The sequence below is a fragment of the Poeciliopsis prolifica genome, unplaced genomic scaffold (assembly GCF_027474105.1).
Source record: "Poeciliopsis prolifica strain line A6 unplaced genomic scaffold, Auburn_PproV2 SCAFFOLD005, whole genome shotgun sequence".
Lineage (NCBI taxonomy): Eukaryota > Metazoa > Chordata > Actinopteri > Cyprinodontiformes > Poeciliidae > Poeciliopsis > Poeciliopsis prolifica.
In genome coordinates this window covers 3,786,424-3,805,173 of record NW_026562380.1, presented here as the reverse complement: position 1 = coordinate 3,805,173, position 18,750 = coordinate 3,786,424, and the positions used below count along the sequence as shown (strand labels likewise).

The 18,750-nt window shown below is 37.8% G+C and overlaps 1 protein-coding gene across 1 annotated transcript; it reads right to left on the bottom strand.

Annotated features, from left to right (window-relative positions):
* Nucleotides 1-14,106, bottom strand: b3galnt2 (beta-1,3-N-acetylgalactosaminyltransferase 2). Its single transcript, XM_055030274.1, has 13 exons — nucleotides 13,838-14,106; nucleotides 12,296-12,422; nucleotides 11,815-11,915; nucleotides 7,477-7,676; nucleotides 7,222-7,317; nucleotides 5,744-5,854; nucleotides 5,573-5,651; nucleotides 4,931-5,114; nucleotides 3,794-3,919; nucleotides 3,541-3,700; nucleotides 2,696-2,752; nucleotides 1,332-1,492; nucleotides 1-344 (listed from the first exon to the last, which is right to left on the bottom strand). The coding sequence occupies exons 1-12, from the start codon at nucleotides 13,956-13,958 to the stop codon at nucleotides 1,355-1,357; spliced, it is 1,500 nt and encodes a 499-aa protein (XP_054886249.1). The 5' UTR covers nucleotides 13,959-14,106; the 3' UTR covers nucleotides 1-344; nucleotides 1,332-1,354.
* Nucleotides 14,107-18,750: the final 4,644 nt, after the last annotated feature.

Sequence of the window (18,750 nt, the reverse complement as noted above, 5' to 3'; positions counted from 1 at the left end):
TTGTATAATTCTGCTTTAATAAAATATGAAGCATCATTATTTACGAAAACAAACAGCCTGGGGGACTCTTAGCTGTCGTAACTCAGCCTTGATCTGCCGTCTTCTGATCAACATTGATCAGTTCTCCAAAGATTTTCCAGCAGATTTCTGCTTCCTGTCACAACACAATTACTGGAGGAGGATTTCTTATTCTTTTTAAAGAAGACTCAAGTCCATGTTTGGAGGGGTCGAGTTTCCAGCCAGAGATATACACCAAGCAAAGTCTTCATCTCTCTTCTTGGGTTCTTTGTTGACCTCTCAGAGCGTCTGCTTGCCGAAGCGTCCATTTCAGTCGCTAAAGACGTCTGCGGCGAGATCGCACACGAACGGAACGATGGCGAACAAACACGGTAAGGCCACATCACTCACTATTTGCACGAGAACTGATACTGTACAAAGAGTTGCTGCTTGTGAGAAATCTACAAACGTTGGTGGGGGGTGACAACATGTTCACAAAATAAAGCAACTCATCTTTAAAATGCTATTAAATATTCCCTTTAGATTATTAAAGCTTTCTAAAAGTAATTCTGTACATGATTCTTCTCCATCACTTAAACTTTTCTAAAATTGTTAAAACTAACAAGAATTACTGACAGTAAAATACAAGTACATCTGCGTTTAAAGGTGCAATATGTAACTTTTATATAAAAAAAAGAAGTTTTTTACATATTTATTAAAACCGTCACCATGTTACTGTTATCACAGTTTGCTGTGAGACAAATAATCAGTGAAAAGATCTCTACTGCTCCTGACCAAAAACTTCCAATCAGAGCCAGGAGGAGGATCTTAGCGCTGTCAATCAACCTCATGTGCTTGCTTCTAAGTGTGCTACAGGCACAGAAGCAACTTACAGACAGAGGAAAATTGTTTTTCTGCTGTCATGCCCATTAATCTGAGCATTCATGACAGGTTGTGCCAGCTGGAGTGTAGCAGATAGCAATGGCGAAAGGGAGAGGGGAGGTGAGCAGCGCAAGAATGCACCTTCGGACTCTGGTTGTTTCTGGTTACCACTGGGAGCACTGGCAGAAGGCAGAGGAGCTCAATTTGTTCACAGATTATCTGTCACCACGTAGTGATTGTTTCAACAAATACAAAATTTTTTATATAAACGGTATATAATGCATCTTTAAAACAATCCCTTTATCCGAGGATTGTTTATTTGAATATTTTCAATATTATAATTCAGAAGAAAATCACTTCAAGTCTTTGCATCGTACCAGAATATCGAACCACAGCTGAGTTTGACGTTTTAAGAAACTGAACGAGGGAAGAAGTGTTTTCTTTTTACCCACAGTGTCACTGGAGAGGACCACGATCAGCGGTCCCAGGGACACCCACAGGGGTCTCCGCAGGTCCTCTTCCTGTCCCAGAGGACATGCAGCTCCTTGGCCGTGTGCTGTGGAGACGACAACATGTCCAGGTAGCATTCCTTCTCACATAGCCAGCCGGCGTCCTGCAGACAGATGCCAACTCATTATCTGCAACAGACTCTGGTTATTATGGAGCATGGATTAGTTATGGACACGCGCAACTCCTTATCCTTCGTTGGTGGAGCATAATCTTAAAATCAAATTGCTAATTTCTGAATCCCACATTAGAAAAGTAATATTTTTAAGATTAGAATCTCATTTCTCTAAGCCATTTCTTCACTGCACAAACACAAATCTTACCAAGTACTTTTCTTCTAGTTTCTAGTGCAAATACCTTGGTCACAATAAGAAGTAAACCAATTAATCGCATAAAATCAATGAATCACAATCATTTTGATTTAGAAAACAGTTGTTAAAGAGATGTTCTCCTTTATTATTGTTGAAAAGCCGCCATTTTGAGAAACACTGCAAACATTTGACACCCAGTGCAAAGTAGTTGGTTTGTACTTCCTGCCACTTTTACCTGTTTTCCCTATCTGAGATCAATAATTATTATTTCAAATGCATTTTTTATTACAGAAACTTTATTGTTGATTCTATTTTGCTTAATATTTGATATTTGCATTTTAGTTACTCAAATTAAAGGTGGGATTTTTCTAGATTTCTTAGTGTGAGATCGAGAGGCTGATATAGCAGATTTATTTGTTTTACGGGTTTTTACTTATCTTTACCAGGCGGGTCAATTAAAGAAACTGCGCATTGCTAAGCGACATTAAAACTAAATGCCACAAATAGGTATGTTTGCCCTACACAACTATTTTCCGACTCAAAATATCTGTAAACTAGTTTACGCATGCTAGATTAACAAAAAACAAAGCTTTGTCTCCAACTCAGCTGAAATAAATTTGATTGAAATTGAATTTATTTCAGCTGATAACATAAAAGGTTATTAAATATGACTTCTGCTCCAGTTTTCTTTTCGTAAGAAGAAGGTATCTGTAAAATAATGACTTGCAAACAAATGTATGAATAAAGATCAGTTTTCTTTCATGCAGCTTTGATTTTATGTAACGTGCAAATGCTACTGCTTTCCTCTGGAGGAAACATTATTTGTATGCATTATTCATTTCCCTTCTTGAGTTTTTCTCTCTTAATGTCAAACTCTGACCTTTGTGAATCCACTGGTAATAAAGGTGTACAGTGAACATTGGACACAACAATGTAGAACATCAAAAGCCTGATTAGTTGTTTTGCCGCTCAGAAAAAGTGAATCTCATTTGTTTCACCTGATATTTCTGCGGTCCGACGGCTGCCATCCATATTCCCATGCTTACGTCTTCTCCCTGTAACCAAACAACCCAGGCGGGTCGCTCATTTTTATTGTAATGATTATCTGTCACGGCTGCTAAGCATGACGGCTTATGATGGTGGTTGTAGATAAAAAGAAAGGAAGAGTGAATTTCAGCCAAACTTTTTTAGACTGATCTCAGAAATTTTCTTAAAAAAACATTTCAGGTTTTCAAAACTGTTGAAATCCTGAAATTTTTCATCACATCAGGGTTAACACATTTCAACCCTGAATTTTAAACATAAAAAAATATCTAAAACTAAAAAACTTTTAGACATTTTTTGAGTTTCGAAAGTCTGAAATTTTTTACTTTTGAAAATCAGAAGTTTTCAAGAAAATTGATCTCAAATTTGGGGTTTTGGCAAAAAAAAATAAAAATCTAATCTTTGCAAAACTAAGTTTCAAAAGTAGAAAATATTTTGCCTCTTCATAAATTTTTCAGTTTTTTTCTAGAAAATTTCTGAGATTAAGTTGCAATATTTGGAGTTTTTGCCAAATTTGTTGCTTTGTACATGTGACAGTGCAATGACAATAAAGTTGAATTCTATTCTATTCTATTCTAAATTTTTTCAGCTTTTGGAAAATTTCAACATATATTCAAAAGTGAATTTTCCCTACTTTTTCTAGAAAATTTCTGAGATTAATCTAAATATTTCTTAGTTTTCTAGCAAATTTTTTGACTTTTCAAACACATACATTTCCATGTTTTGTTTTTTTTTTCGCAGAAATGTATTCTTTTTTTTTTCCTATCTCCATCTATAGTTGTAGCTAAGTGATCTCTACCTGATAGGGCTTCAGCTTCTCTGCGTTGCTGGCGAGCCACTGGACCAGGTCACGAGAAACCACGTATCCAGAGCCGCAGGCGAACGCAGGGTAAGCCGGGCTGGCGTACTCCAGTTCCTGCCACTTCCCTATCCGATCCACGGCCCAGCTCTGCCTGAAACTGGGTCGGGAGGTAATATACAGTCAAAGGCAGAACCGAGGAAAGAAAAAAAAAAGACATCATCATCAGGATCCAACACCGAGCTGTCCTTACTTCCCCCACCAGAAGTTTCTGCGCTTCAGACCCTTGTGGTCAATTTTCATTAACACCGAGTCCACGTCGATGTAACAATCATCATCCGTCTTCAGCAGCAGATTAAAGTCAGCGTTTCCCACGGACCTGTCAGAAAAGGGAATTTGCAACTTTAATTAAAAAAAAAAAAGCACCTGATTGTTTGCAATATATCAGAGCAGATTTATTCTCAAAAACCACAGAGAGAGAGAAGAGAGAAGAAGTCTGTAGATAACCTTAGAAGAGCACACACTCCTGGTAAAATGCCTGAGAAAATGAGACCATGACAAAATTTCCAATATAGTTTTGTGCAATAAAGCCCACACAACTCGATCAAAAAAAAAAAAAAATAGGTAGGGAGATATTTTATTACTCCCCTGAGGAAAATCATTGCCACGACAGCAACAGTGAAGCCATTTAAAACAAAACCGACAGAAAACATGTAACATGGTGCATTAGTAACATGAGGACGTTTCCATCAATTATCTATACATGGTACAGTATATGATGATGTATAGAGCTGAATAAATGAGTGAATGGAAGATCCAGATATGATTGTTGGTAGGAGGGTTTAATGGCTGCTAGCAGGGATCAGAAATTAAGAGAAAAATAATAAAAATGTTGCATAACCTGCTGCAGATTTAGTACTTCATGGCATCAAGTAGAGCCAATCTGATTAATCTAAAATAAGGCTGTAGCACTGTTACTTCGCAGAGTATCTGCAGGCAAGATGTCTTCACATTGTGAACTTTTCCATGCTGAGGAATCAGAAGATACTTAAACAACCTTTCAGTTTAAGGCTGTTGCAGATTTTTGGATTTAGTTAACCTGCCGGAGATTATTTATTGTTCTCTATTATATTGGATCTCAAAAACAGGAATGTGTACACTTTCTAGACCCACTGCAGCTGTCAATTTAAAGCCTGATACCACTCAGGGAATACAATCTGCTATCTGATGACTCACAACGGTGAAGCTTCTCCGACTGACTGATTGCAGCCGTAATTTTAGCACAAAGACGTTTTGAGGCGACGGCACGCTTTCATTTCAGGTTGCTGATTTCCTCTGAGGGCTCAGGCAATTTGGAGACAGAGAATCGAGTCATTAGCACTTGGCATACCATTTATAGAACTGAAGCAACTTGGAAGGCACGTTCCTGTAGGTGTCCACCACGTCTACGAATACCAAATCGCCATGCCTGAGGCTTTCCTCCTGCAGAGTGGCGTCCTCCCGCCTCAAACCGGAGGCGTGCTTCTCCATCCTGGCAGCGCGGCCTCGCAGGAGCCCGGACAATCCGTCTTCATCTGATACCCAGGTATCAACATGGAGCAAAACGATAGAAAAAGATAAGAGTTTTTAGATGCTGCTAGATTTTCAACAAAAGAGAATTCTTGAGAGATGATAGCTAATTACTGGCTGTCAAATCAATGATAAAGCTGCAACTTGCTACAAAATGGATCATTAAGAGACGCTGAATGATTAATTAAAATTTTTCCACACAAAATGGCTATGAATTCATTCTAAGACAGAAACAGATGTAAACACGTATGAGTCACAATCAATAATCCAACAACAACAACAGGTGTCCATTTGGCATAAGTGCAGGAGCTTTCAGGTATCTCTCAACCTGCCAGAATGAGCAATGCCTTTTGGAGCTTTTAGATTGGGATTATTTTTTTTATAACAGATGGCTCTTGAAGGGATATTGATTGAACACTTTTCATAAAAAGTGCAGCTGAATCAACGCCGTCGCAAGACTAACCGTAGATAGTAAACGTGAATCCTCCAGCCAAACCAGGAAATCCAAGAGCACTTCTGTGAGGCAAGACGCCTTCTGCAATCTGCATTTCCAAAGAGCAAAACAACGGTTTTACACTCTGAAATATGTGAATATTACTCCCGGTGCGGCTTTCTTTGAGACGTAAATACTTACAGAGGAAATCTTGAGGATGCCGCCGCCATCATTGAGCTCCACGGACGAAGAGTTGACAGTGGTGAGCAGAGCAGAGTCCTGACTCTCCCAAACCAGCGTCCCCTCAAAACCCTAAACAAAAAAAAGAAGCGGTTACATGTTTTACAGTCATCTGAAGTCATCTCGGTGGTTTCCTGGCAGCCAACAATTGCCTCTAATAAGCTAAAATACCTCTCTTATGGAAGTTGGTCCACATTGTCATTCAGGTGCATGACGATATTCAGATTTTACACTGGTTTAAATAAATCAAATGATTGAATTTTTACACATTTTGTCATGTGGTTGTATGCACCACTAACTTATTTTCTTCTTTTCTCTTACATTATTCTATTTTGAACTTTAAATTTTGTCGTCTTTCTCTGGAAAACAGATTTCTAAAAGTTCATTTATCAAGATGCACAAGTCTACTTTTCTTTTACTCTTAAGTATTAAAATTGGCTTTACTTTATTGTGGATATATATCCTGTAAAATTTGCTTTCTTGGGTATCAATAAAAATAAAACAAAAATAAAAGACTCTGGTTTTGTTTGCCTGCTGTGTGGATGTTTCTGTCGTCTCTAGAAATGCAAAGCGGGCGGAGGATTACCCCAAAATGACATGAAGTTATAACTGCAGCAAGAAATAGTCCTGCAAAGTAGTTACTCAACCGGATGAAGAACTTTTCATATTTTTATTCGCACTACTTTGTGTTGGTCTAGCAATGCATAAAATATCACAAACTTGTGCTTTTTAAAAGTCAAAACCTTTGTTATCTAGTATGATTCAGATGTTTTCTAAACAAACTGCATTAAAGGTTAATGTAAAACCAAGATACTCCATTCTTGAGATTTCACAGCCATGTGAAAAAAAGTGATATTCTCAATGAGGAATGAGTAAAGCAAGACATTTAAAATGTTACATCATGCAGAGCAGCACTGCTTCAAACTTTAAATAAAAACAGGAGCAGACTTAAAAGTTTTATCATAATATTTAGTGATAATAATGAAAAGTGACAGTAAGAACTATTTATTGCTTTTTTAGGTAACTTTATGGCTGTTCTTGAAATACACATAAAGAATGAATTCATTCACTAAAATGCTCAAAGTAACATTTTTAAATTTATTATGTATTAATACACATATTGAAAAAAACGGTGGAAAAATAGCATATAATCCTGACAACATGTAGTTTTTAGACATTAATTAGAGTTTATTGTGACAACAATAAATTAAAATCTTATCATGATTAGGAATTTATGACAATAAAAGCCTGATTAAGAGGTCATTTTTGTTCATATTAAATATACAGATATTAGGATTTAAAATGAAATTTTGATAAAAAAAAAAAGAAAAAGGAATGAACTATTTGTAAAAAAACAATCCATGTTTTTTTCTATTCAAGCCTGAAGGTTTTCTTCCCCAGTTTGGCTGAAGCGCGACACCCTGAGTGGAGAAACTGACCTTGGGCAAGATGAACTGCTCCACTGGTTTGTACCACACCCAGTTCACCATGGTCCCCATGCTGATGGAGCTGAAGCGGGCTGTAATGACAGCCTCCTGCAGAGAGAAAACAAAAACTAGAATTATTTAAAAAATGAAGAGCGATCCACAATAAAACACGAAAGCATCAGTTTTTAAAAGTGAGGTCAGCAGAGTCCTCCAGCTGCCCCCAAGCTCAGTTTCTACTGAGCTTCACAGATAAAAGCGCTCCATCACCTCCTGGTCCAGCTGCAGAAGCTTCACCGTCACGTTGCCGTGCAGCTCAGGCCGCGTCCCACTGGAAAACACCCCGAGCTGGGTGATCACCACCGGGTGCAGGACTTTAAAGTCCAGAGCGATGGCCGACACGTCGGAGGAGACGAGCAGCGAGGGGTCGGCCACCGTCACGATTTCCATCTCTGCATCCTGACCCAACACTGTGTCACACGTGGTCAGGAAAACATAGTTAATATTTATTACTAACATGCACAGAGTATTTTTTCCTGTGATAAACCCTCAGCGCCTTTAAAGGAAGAAAAAAAAACTCTTTAAAGCAACACTAGCATCTCTCTTAGGAGCTGGTTTTCTGGATTGCTCGCTTCAAAGTGAGCTCCTGCTCACCAGCGTGGCTTCTTAATTACAAAAAGAGAAGTTTACTATTCGGGAGATCAATGGAAAGATCAAGGCTGTTAAAGAGAAGCAGGGTTTTCACTTTAGATGCAATCTGCACCAGTTTCACTGCTCCATCCAAAATAAAGGCAATTAGAGGTGAGGAATCACATGGAGCGAGCAGCGGTTTATCAAACCAAATGTTTTTCTCCCTGACAGAGTGGAATTGAACTGCAGCATCTGAAGATGTAGGTGATGTTTCTGTGCTGATTAAATACAAAAGCTTAGCCAGTGCAAGCTTTTCAAAACAAATGGAGCTCCTGCTTGCAAAGCCCTGTTTGTGATTTGTAGATTGGCTATAACATTAGTAATAAAGCTTAATTATCATTTGCAGTAATTTTATTTAAATTAGATTTGGCAACTAGATACTTCTGGATCTATTTTTGTTTCGAAGCAATTCAGCTGGAGCATTATTCGTCTCCTGTAGAGTTATTAGCATTAGCCCACTGCGTATTTAACATTAGCTGTGATGGTTTGTTTAGAAAAATGAGTGTAAGTTACTTTGTTCATATATTTGAAGGCTTTCCAAACTATTACTGCAGTTTGAAAAATAGCAAATGTGTAAAAAAGTAAAGATATTCTTTTTCCTCCTATTACTCTACAATGATAATTAACAATCACTTCAATTCTGTACTATAAGTTGAACTGACTTCTTGCAAATCTCTCAAGTTTGTTGGGACGATGCTTGTTGAGAATCTGTGCAGTAAAAATCAGCAAAATGAATGTTTATTGATGTGACATGTTGATTCGTGTCATCTGAGCCAACAGAGCCACAGCAGCAAAAGCAACAAATGCTAAGTTCACTCAACATCCACCTGGTGTGACAAGAGGAGAGAGCCTGTGCACAGTCATCCTGAATTAAACGGTGGTGACAGAGGGGAAATGCATGAAGTGTGTGTTACACAATAGGCAGACTTTCACATAGTAATCCTGCTTTTCTATCTCACAGAACTTCAATGATCAAATCTGCGTAAAGCATTTGTACGCGTATAAATACAGCTCTGGAAATAATGAAGAGCCCATTGCACTGAAAAAGTCCAGGTTATTCCACCAAATATTGATTTCTGAGTTAAAATATTAGTACTGTTGTTTCTAAATGAATATGAACTTGTTTCCTTTGCATCCTCTGCAGAAAGAACTGCATTTTTTTCAGAATTTTTAACATTTTTTATTTTCTGCAGATAAATACAAAATCTTTGCTTGGAAATTCATAGACATGTTGTCAGTAGTTCATAGAATAAAACAACAATTCACATTTTACTCAAACATATCCTATAAAAAGTAAAATCAGAGAAACAGATCATTTTAAGTGGTCTCATAAACTTTTAAATTAAAAACATAAAACAGTAAAGAACTATAAACCACACACAACCAAAACCATAAAAAATGGATTAGCAAGAATCTGTAGACAAAATAGTTAATTTTAAGTAATGCCCCCCCCAGCCCTCCTTTAAAATTTCCATGCTTTATTTGTTCTTGTTAGTCTTGTTTTTTTTTCTAACACTGCCAAATTTTATATCTGTTGCTGCTGTTGAACTTGAATTTCCCCTTTGCGCAGCAATAAATGCCTTTTCTATTCTATTCTTTTTCCATTCTTTCCAAACCCGGAAAAAATCCTAAATGTCATGTTTTTCCAAACTGCAGAGTATAGGATTCGTTCTGAAAATGATTAGCATTATTAAGCATTTCTCATTGATACATTCAGGTATGGAACAGGTTTCTTTTCAAAGAAACCATCAGAAACCAAGAAAACTGCTTCACCTCACTATAAAAATATTTTCTATCAATATTAAGCAATTATAATACAGCATTTTGTTCTTTTGCTATATAACTTGAAAGCCTGGAAGGTCATAGTAATTATTTACCCGAGCTGAATATCAGGAGAAGCTGCGTGCAAAGTACAAGCTCATTTCAAAAAAACTAGAGCAAAGTTTTAAGGGGCTAATTAACATTCACCTCATTGTAGTCTCTGAGACAAATGCAGCACAAACACGTTTCAGCAACAAATTAACTTGTGCTTTGACCTGAATCCAGAGTCCAGCGGCTAACTGTCTTTAAAAGCAGCCGCTGTCTCTCTTTTCTCTTCCAATTACACTGAGCGCCTCACATTGAAGCAGCCTGCGATTCGGAGGCAAATCACGTCAATGCGTGTGGCCATTAACACGGCAGCGGTGAGTGAGGGAAAATAAAACGCTGCTCTGACCTTAAAGGCTGTCGTCTGAAAAAAAAGTCCATTCTGATGAGCAGTAATTATGTTTCGTGCCGAGCAGAAAACACGGAGCTGGACCGACTCTGTGAAGGTGAGAGACGGTAACTATCACTGCAGATGTCCAATCTGACAATTGATTCTGTCCAATTACAGCATATTTGGTGCATCTAAGCAAGGCTGGAGGGATAACCTTGATAAAAAAAAAAATAATAATAAAACACCACTGATTTACTGGATCAGCGTACCATAACATTTTTAAGCATATTTATTTTTTAGTGCATGTGATATTTCACTTAAGTGAACTGCTTTTTTCCAGGTTTATTAAAAATGCCCTTGCAAATAACCTCTAATTTGATGAAGGTGGCGTCCAAATACCCAAATGTGACCAATATATCAATTTGGTAGGCATTAGTTGTTAAGTTAAAAAAGTTTCTAATATATGAATTTACTAATTTAGAGGCTTTGAAATGATCAAGAACTACTAGAAAAAGTACTTTATATAGTGTTTATTAATATGGTAAACCTTGAGAGTGGACTTGTGTTTTTTATTCAGTTAATGAGAGAATATCTGGATCTTTGAATGTATAAAACATCAGAGCCATTTAATGGTATTATGTCCAAAATAATACCATGTTGACATTTTTGAATCTAAAGAATGCAATTCCAACAAATTGAACTCACGCTCCCTTCTATTAATCGCATAATAAATTAAAATTATTCTCATAATCTGCATGTTTTATCATGTTCTCTTTTCTGTCTGTCTACCAAAAAGTAACTAACCGATAATGTTTGTTTAACACATCGACATATGTGACTATGTTGGAGGTAGTGTGTAGATAAAATCAAAATATTTACTTAAATCTGTGGCAGTGGAGTTTAACATAGTATCTTTGTTTCTTTTGCTTAATTAAATCAGTAGAGATTAGATATTATTAGTAATCTATGTTTAGTGTGATTAATAATAAAGGCTGCTGGTGTCAAGTCAGTTCTCGTTGATTATTTTGAATGTTTAAAGTGTTTATTTTAGATTTACCTCTGAATAAATACAACAAAAATATTTAGAAATTATCTTACTTATTTTTACAAGACAAATTCAGCTCAATAACATCTAAAGAGTTTATTGTTCAGACAAACTTTGAGGTGATAAAGTGTGAGATTATTAAGTTTATGAACCTTGAAGTAATTTATTGTAGATAAATAAAAAAATGTCAAACAGAAAATTTTAATTATTCTTATAATCTACGGTATTAATTGTAGTAGTTAAAATGTTCTCATCTCTAATATTTATTGGCTGTTCCAGGTTTTGGAAGGTGATTTGTCTATTATGCAGGTGAAGTGCAGTAGCTTTTTGTGGGCCAGCTGAGCAGCAGTGCACAGCAGTAGGTTGAGGAGGGGCGATGTTTTATTAGTCAAAGCCTAGCTACATTTTATAAGCTCCACTTCTCATGTTAGTGAGCCGTTTCTTGTTTCATCTGCAGCAGACTTAGTCAGTCATTTCTGCAAAAGCCTTGGATGGAGAAAAGAAAGTTGTCCTTGAGCTGTGGGTGAGCATGAATGACGCTTTTTCACCTCTTTTTTTTCTGAATACTCATTCTTTTCATTCTCCCAACTCCTCGGCCGCCGTTTTGACAGCACGCTGCAGGCAGAGGAGCGTACCCTGGCATTGCAGTCCACGGACCTTGACCTTTCACTCTCACCTGGCTCGCTGAAGTTCAGGAGGGAGCAAGAGTACGGGTCCTCCCTGTCCTCGTCCGGGATGGGACACCCATGTCGACCCACGATGAACTTCACCGCCACTCTGGAAGAACGAGAAGAAACACAGCAGCACAATTTATTATTATTATTCACTTTATTTGGTGTTTCATCCAAATACAAACATCTCAAAAGCCTGTCCATCTCTCTCTCTCTCCCTCCACCCTCCGTTACCATGGTTACCGGAGGTAGCTTAAAGGCCATCCACACCTTATCGGTGCCCAGATCGCCGAACGAGAAGAATGAAAAGAGAGAACAACATTGGCCACTGGTCAGGCGGAGATAAAAGGATGGATTCCACAGTCAGGCATCTGTTGCCGGCTGGAGGCTTTATTTCCACTATACGAGTTCAGAGTGAAAGTATAAAAAAAAAAAACAAAGAGAAAGAGAGAGAGGGCGATGAAGTTGGAGCGTCGGCTCACAAACCTGTGCTGGAAGTGCGGGTGATCTGTAATGTAGCCCAGCCACGTGTCTCTTATCGCTTGCCGGAGGTCATGATGGTGCCTGGCGGACAGAACTCCCACCAAAACGTCAAAGAAAGGCAAGCGCTCTTCTGCATTCAAAATGTAGATGTTTACAGGTTGTGTTTGAAGTTTAAGCAAAGTGATTAATACCATTCGTTCATTCATTTCTATTGATCATAATGCATCGTCCATCAGCCAAACATCAATTACATAAATGCATCAGCAGGAGGATATTTTGAAAAATCCTTCATTTTCTATCTTTGATAGAAGCGACTGCCTCTATTAAAGATCCTGCAGAGTGTATTCTCTCTTTTGTCAGCTGTACACCTTAGAAAAAAATTTATAACCCAACATATCAGAATCCTCAGCTCAGATCTCAGAGAATGCCATGAAATCTGTATTTTAGTTTCCAGTTTTCACAAAATTCAGCTGAACAGTCACTTCTTTTTTGTTGCAACCTGATCTGGCTACTGAACTGGGTAGAAAAATGTAATAACATTAAATACAAATGACATGACGGCTAACTCAACACAAATAATTAAAACAAAACAAAATAAAATAAAACAAAACATGATTTGGCAACCTGGCTTGATTAAAATAAATGTGACAGGAACTGGAATGTAAAAATAACAAACAATGATACAGAGAAATAAAAAAATGTATAAGTATCAAGCAGGGTAATATGAAAGCTTAGTCTTATCATTGCCAATTTAAACATTTTTGCAAAATACAGATACATTTTTAAGACATGCTTTGCTAAAAACATTTACATTTGATACATTTTTAATGTGTCATATCCTCAAACTTAAACTTAGTGTTCGTTAATAACTTAGGTTTTTATATACGACAGTCACCAAATGTATTAATGGCACATTTTCATGTCTAAATAAAAATAATTAAATATCAAAATTAATTACCTTTCCTACAATAGTAAAGGCATCTCTATAAACAAATAATAGGATAAGAGCACAATACAGCCAAAACAAAGCAAAAATGATTAGAAAGCCAAAATATAAATATTTATATAAGCAGGCAGAAATAACAGAGATTTATGTTTTTGTTCTGATAATTGGTTTGTTCAATTATATTAAATAAATTCATTCATCATCCATCAAGAGCTGCTTCATTTATACTCAAGTGGCAAAGAAGGTTCCTCATGATTCTATAAATGGTAATCCGTGTAAAAACAGCATAAAGAACCAGATTACACACAATCCAGGGTCTAAAGTGAGTCCTTATCTACAGTCTGGGGATAAAAGGCTGAGATGCTGCGCTCCCTGACTATCCCAGCAACGCCCAGCACTACTGAACTGGAATATCCACATAATTTATCCAGAAAACGCACAGAATAACACACAGCTCAGCCATTAACTACCTGCTCACACACAAACTGAATAACACATTGGGCGGTAAGAGGCAAAGTTAGCCAGCTGCTACCACGTAAAAAAGTTCCCAAGCTTCGAGGAGGTAAAGCCCAGATAGGGAGGCTAAAAATTAAAAGTACCCGAGCATGTGCTGTTCTCCAGCGGGGTGAAGAAGAAGCAGAAGGAGGGTCGTTGTGCCAACCACAAGTGCACCAGAACGGCGACAGCACAGGGCAGCAGGAAGAGCGCTAGCCTCCGCATGGACGGAGCCCTTCATTCAGCCGCAGCAGGCTTGAGCTGGAGCGGAGTGGAGCCTCTTCCTGAGCCGCACGGCGCTGCGTGGTGTGAGCCACTCCGTGTGTGCGCTTCATTTCAGCTCCGCAGAACTCCGCCGGGCTCCCAGCACTACCTCTCGTCCTGCCTCCGCTGCTCAGGGAGCCGGACCAATGGGAGGCGGCGAATTCTGCCGCGGTGCATTCTGGGAAGTGAAGTTGGAGCTTATAGCGAGGAAGCTAGTCAAAGAAATAAATAAAATAAAATAAAATGTTATATTGAATAAAATTTAAAAAAATTATTAACGTAATAAATCACCAATTTACGTCAGAATACAAAGGACATTGTAAACAGAAAAAAAGTTAATTTCCGCCAAAAATTCACAGAAATTCTTAGATTAATCTCAGAAATTTTCCCACAAAACTTGGAAATTTAACCATTTCAAATGTCAAAACTTAGCTAGAATTTTTTTGATTAATTTCAGATATTTTCAAGAAAAAACATTTGATTTTTCAAATTAATTGTTTTAAAAAATAATTTCTCAAATTAATCTCATAATCTGGAAGACTAGCCATCTGAAAAAAATACAATTTTAGAACTGTACAAAATAAAAGGTGAACATAAACAATCTTGAGCATTTTCTTCATCAGTTTATGACTCAAAGGAGTGTCTTCAGTCAAAGGCTTCTTCAAATGCTTCCTGACATTCATCTGTCCAAGTAATCTTTACCTCTGACCTCTTATTAGCAGGTATCCCAATCAACAGAGAGTTCAAAGGGCGCGCCATTTTGGCAAAACCAGGGACAAACTTCCTATGATACCCAGCCAGGCCCAGGAAAACTCTTATCTGGCAAATGGTATTTGGAACAGGATAATTTTTAACAGCACAAATTTTTTCAGGGTCAGCTCTCACCCAATTCTTGTCCACAAGGTGGCCAAGAAATTTTACCTGAGACTGAAACAACTTGCATTTGTCCAATCTGAGTTTCAGACCATGCTGCCAAAGACTCTGGAAAACAGTTTCGAGGTGTTGCAAATGGGAGGAAAAGTCTGGTAAGTATATAATGATGTCATCCAAATAGACCAAGGCAGAATCTGTAAGTTGGCCTCTTTAACATTGTTGCATTAAATGCTGAAATGTGGCAGGAGCATTACAGAGCCCAAATGGCATGCATTCAAACTCAAAAAGGCCAAGTGTTGTGGTAAATGCAGTCTTCTCTTGGTTTTTAGGGTCCATCTCCACCTGCCTGTAGCTGCTGGCCAAGTCCAGCGTTGAAAACCATTCCGTCTTTGTTAAAGATGTCAAGGTCTCTTCGATCCTGTGTGTATGCTATGCTGGACCAAGTCTGTTCGGCCAATATCTTCTTCATCCACAGAAAACACCTTTTTCCACCTCTGCAGGAAGGCCTGGAGCTCCCCCTTCTGCTGTGGGGTTAAATCTACAGAAGTTAGGAGTTTGTTCACCTCTTCACAGCTGTTGGGTTCTTCCATCCCCACAACCTCTGTGGGGATGGAACCCTAACCCTAACCCTAACCCTGTTACACCAACTTCAACCACCCCATCAGATCCCATAGTTAAACTAAGGTCGCCGGTACCCTGGATTTCAGTCTCCTCCACTTGATACAGTCGGCCTAACTTCTCGTAGCGTCCTATTTTTATTGGATATGGTTGACGGTTACAGACTTGTGTCCTGCTCACAGCGCCAAAATTATGTGAGGCCAAAATGGCCCACACTCCGTCTCCAACACAAGGGGGAGCAAACAACTCAAAAAACCCAAACAGCGGAACAGTCAGGTGCAAGGTATTTTAATACAAAAAGTCACAAGTAGTGGCACAATGAAAACCGTTCTCTATAAAATCCAGTGTTCAATAAAAATCACCAGTTGAAGGCCACAGGTTGGGCTCCGCTTATTATCCTGTTCGCAGCGCACACTCTTGCTTGTCCACAGCCGATGGCCAATTAGCACGCCCTGCCTCCCGAGACATACACCTTCAGTCCAGGGTGTTTGGATTGTCAAAGGGGAAAAGGAAAAAGAAAAGCAACAAACCCCAAAACAATCTATACATGCAAAGCAAACAAAAAGGCAACAATAATTAACCATAAAAGAAAATCATTTTCCCCTGTACAACACAAGTCATAAATCATTTAAGCAGAATCATCTATGCATGTAGATGGATGCATGAAGAGGATTTCCTCTGACTCTGAAAGCATTAGTGTTTTTCATATAGAGGAAGGGTGGCTGCAGCTTTAAGAAGGCTTTGCTGCTGCAGATTTTATTTGTATTGATTTCTATAAAATTCGGTGTTACATAAATGGTAGATTAAAAAAAAACGTAACACCTTTTCTACTGATGAATAACAAAGTAATAGGGTAAAATCAATGAGAAACTGCTTCAAAATAATATACGGTGGTTGCTAGTAAATTAAAATGACTTTAAGTTTCTTCTATACACTTCCTTAGTTTACACACACAATTATTTTTCCAAAAAAGATTGTTTTTCTCAGAGTAACTCTTTGCTTTATTAGCAATTTAAACATTTATTGACATCCCTGGTGAAGATGTGTTGTTATTTTCTCCCTTGCTGTTGATAAGAAAATATTTTGAGTTTAATTTTGCATCAGACATAAAGTCAGTCTATCCCTTACTGTTCTCTCAAAAAGCAGGTGAAGTTCCTCCACTCTGGTGGTGCCACCAAATTTTATTCAATCCCTCTGCGTCACCTGCACATCAAAGAAAATGTAATAATTGATTTTTTCTTTGAATGTATGATGGATAACATTATTGTAGTTTAGAAAGCATTCTTAAAGCTTGATGTTTGCAGGGGGTTTGTGTCACAGCATGCAATATTAGATTTTTGGTTTTTCCACTATGTTTCCAAGGTACAAGAGGTGAAAACATATATATTCTCTTTTAGTGCATACATCCAGTATCGGGCAGCATCAGAAAGCAAATCAATAAGAGTGTCCTCTGTGTACCTGCTGTGTATCTGCTGCTGCACCTCAAACTGCTGGAGGCTTTTAGTGATGACCTACGAGGTGACCAACATAGGCAGTTGCCCAAGGCAGCTTTAATCAGTGGGGTGAGGGCTGCAAATGTTGCATGCATAAAAGAAAACAAAACAGAACAGAAAATGTTGCAAATATGTTTTAGGAGAAACATGTACTTCATTCTCAAAATTTCAAATTCATTTTATGTTTACTTAACCCTTTTAGAACTAATTTTCAAATTTCTGCTTATTTTAATTGTACAAAGTTCTTTAAATGTACTGTGAGTAAATATATTTGCCCATTTATCCAAAAACATCTGGAACTTTCAATATCTAGCAAGTCATTTCTGTAATTTGAGTGCCCCTCATATTAATTTCACTCCCTGCTTCGGCAGGGTGAAATTACCATAATATCCCAATATTGGCTGGAAAGAGCAATGTCTCCTCTTTTGGAAACTGTTGGAATTTTTCAGATAGTGCAAAGTGTGGCGGTATTACGGTACTGCACATTTTCCTGTGTCATCACCAATCCTTTTGGTTTAGAGGGGTTGAAAGGGCAGTATTATATATTTTCTAGGTACAAAATGTCATTTCATAGCACAATCTAGTAACTATGTTACCTTCAGTTGTAAAAATTCTATATATTCCAAATATGACTTAAAAACAATGTTCACTTTGAAATTTAGCGCTTTGAAATTTGGCCTCTGCCTCTTTAAAACGACCACTCTTTCTGAAACACTACTTTCAGGAAGTCATCCCAATGTCACTCCACTATTAACTCTTTAACAGGGTTTTTCCCAGCGTTGCACAGTCATGTGGCTCATTCAATGAGCTCAACTCATGCACAGTTCAACCAGGTGTTTGCTAATTGCTGCTGGCTAGTCTGAAGGAGCTGAGTGGCGGGGACATGGGGGATGCATGCTCTATGAAGTGGAAGTTTGGAAACTGCAGCTCTGAAGAGGAGCTGCACCTTGAAAATGGGGCTTGGTCCACCCAGGCATTTGCAAAGCTGAGATCAAAGAATTTCTCAAACATGCTAAACACAATCAAAGCAACACTCCAGGTGTGGTTTTCAATGAGCCAATGATATTATTAGATGATGCAAAGCTTAAAAAAGTCAATTTCACGTAATACGGTTCCTGATCAGATTAAAAAAATATTCATTCTGAATCTTTCTGGACATTTTTACAACAATTGGTAAGGATGTTACTTAGATCGGAAACAGAGATTTTATTTAAAATAAAGAAAAAAGAATGAAAAGAAGAGAAACCAATATTTGTTAAAAGTTGATCTGAATATGCAAATTAATAATGGAAGTTTTGTAAATTTTCAATGTGGGATTATTTCACTTCAACAACAAAGGCTTTTTAGTGATTTTTTTTATCCTTGCAGCTTCGGTACAGTGATTTATTTCCTTTTTTCCAGATGAAGATAAAGGTTTGTTTCACCCCTCTTTACTGTGGCATCCAACCTTTGTCCCTTATGTCTTTTATTTTCGCTTCACATTTCGTTCATAAACTGCACCATATGCATGCACGAACATCTCATCACTGTTTCAGCTTGTGTGAGTATCTGCATGTGTTTTCTCCCTTTTCTCCTTGACTCTGCAGCGCTCCAAGCATCCAGGATTCACTGTTTTCTCTATAAATTTCTCTTTATTCATTCCAGTCCCAGCTGAGACTCATGTTCCCCATAATATCAAGTCTATTTTTTGAATTTCACATTTATTTTTGGCACCACACAGGATATATATTTCTCCCTGTTTCAGAAAACCAGCCATCTGGGGACACAAT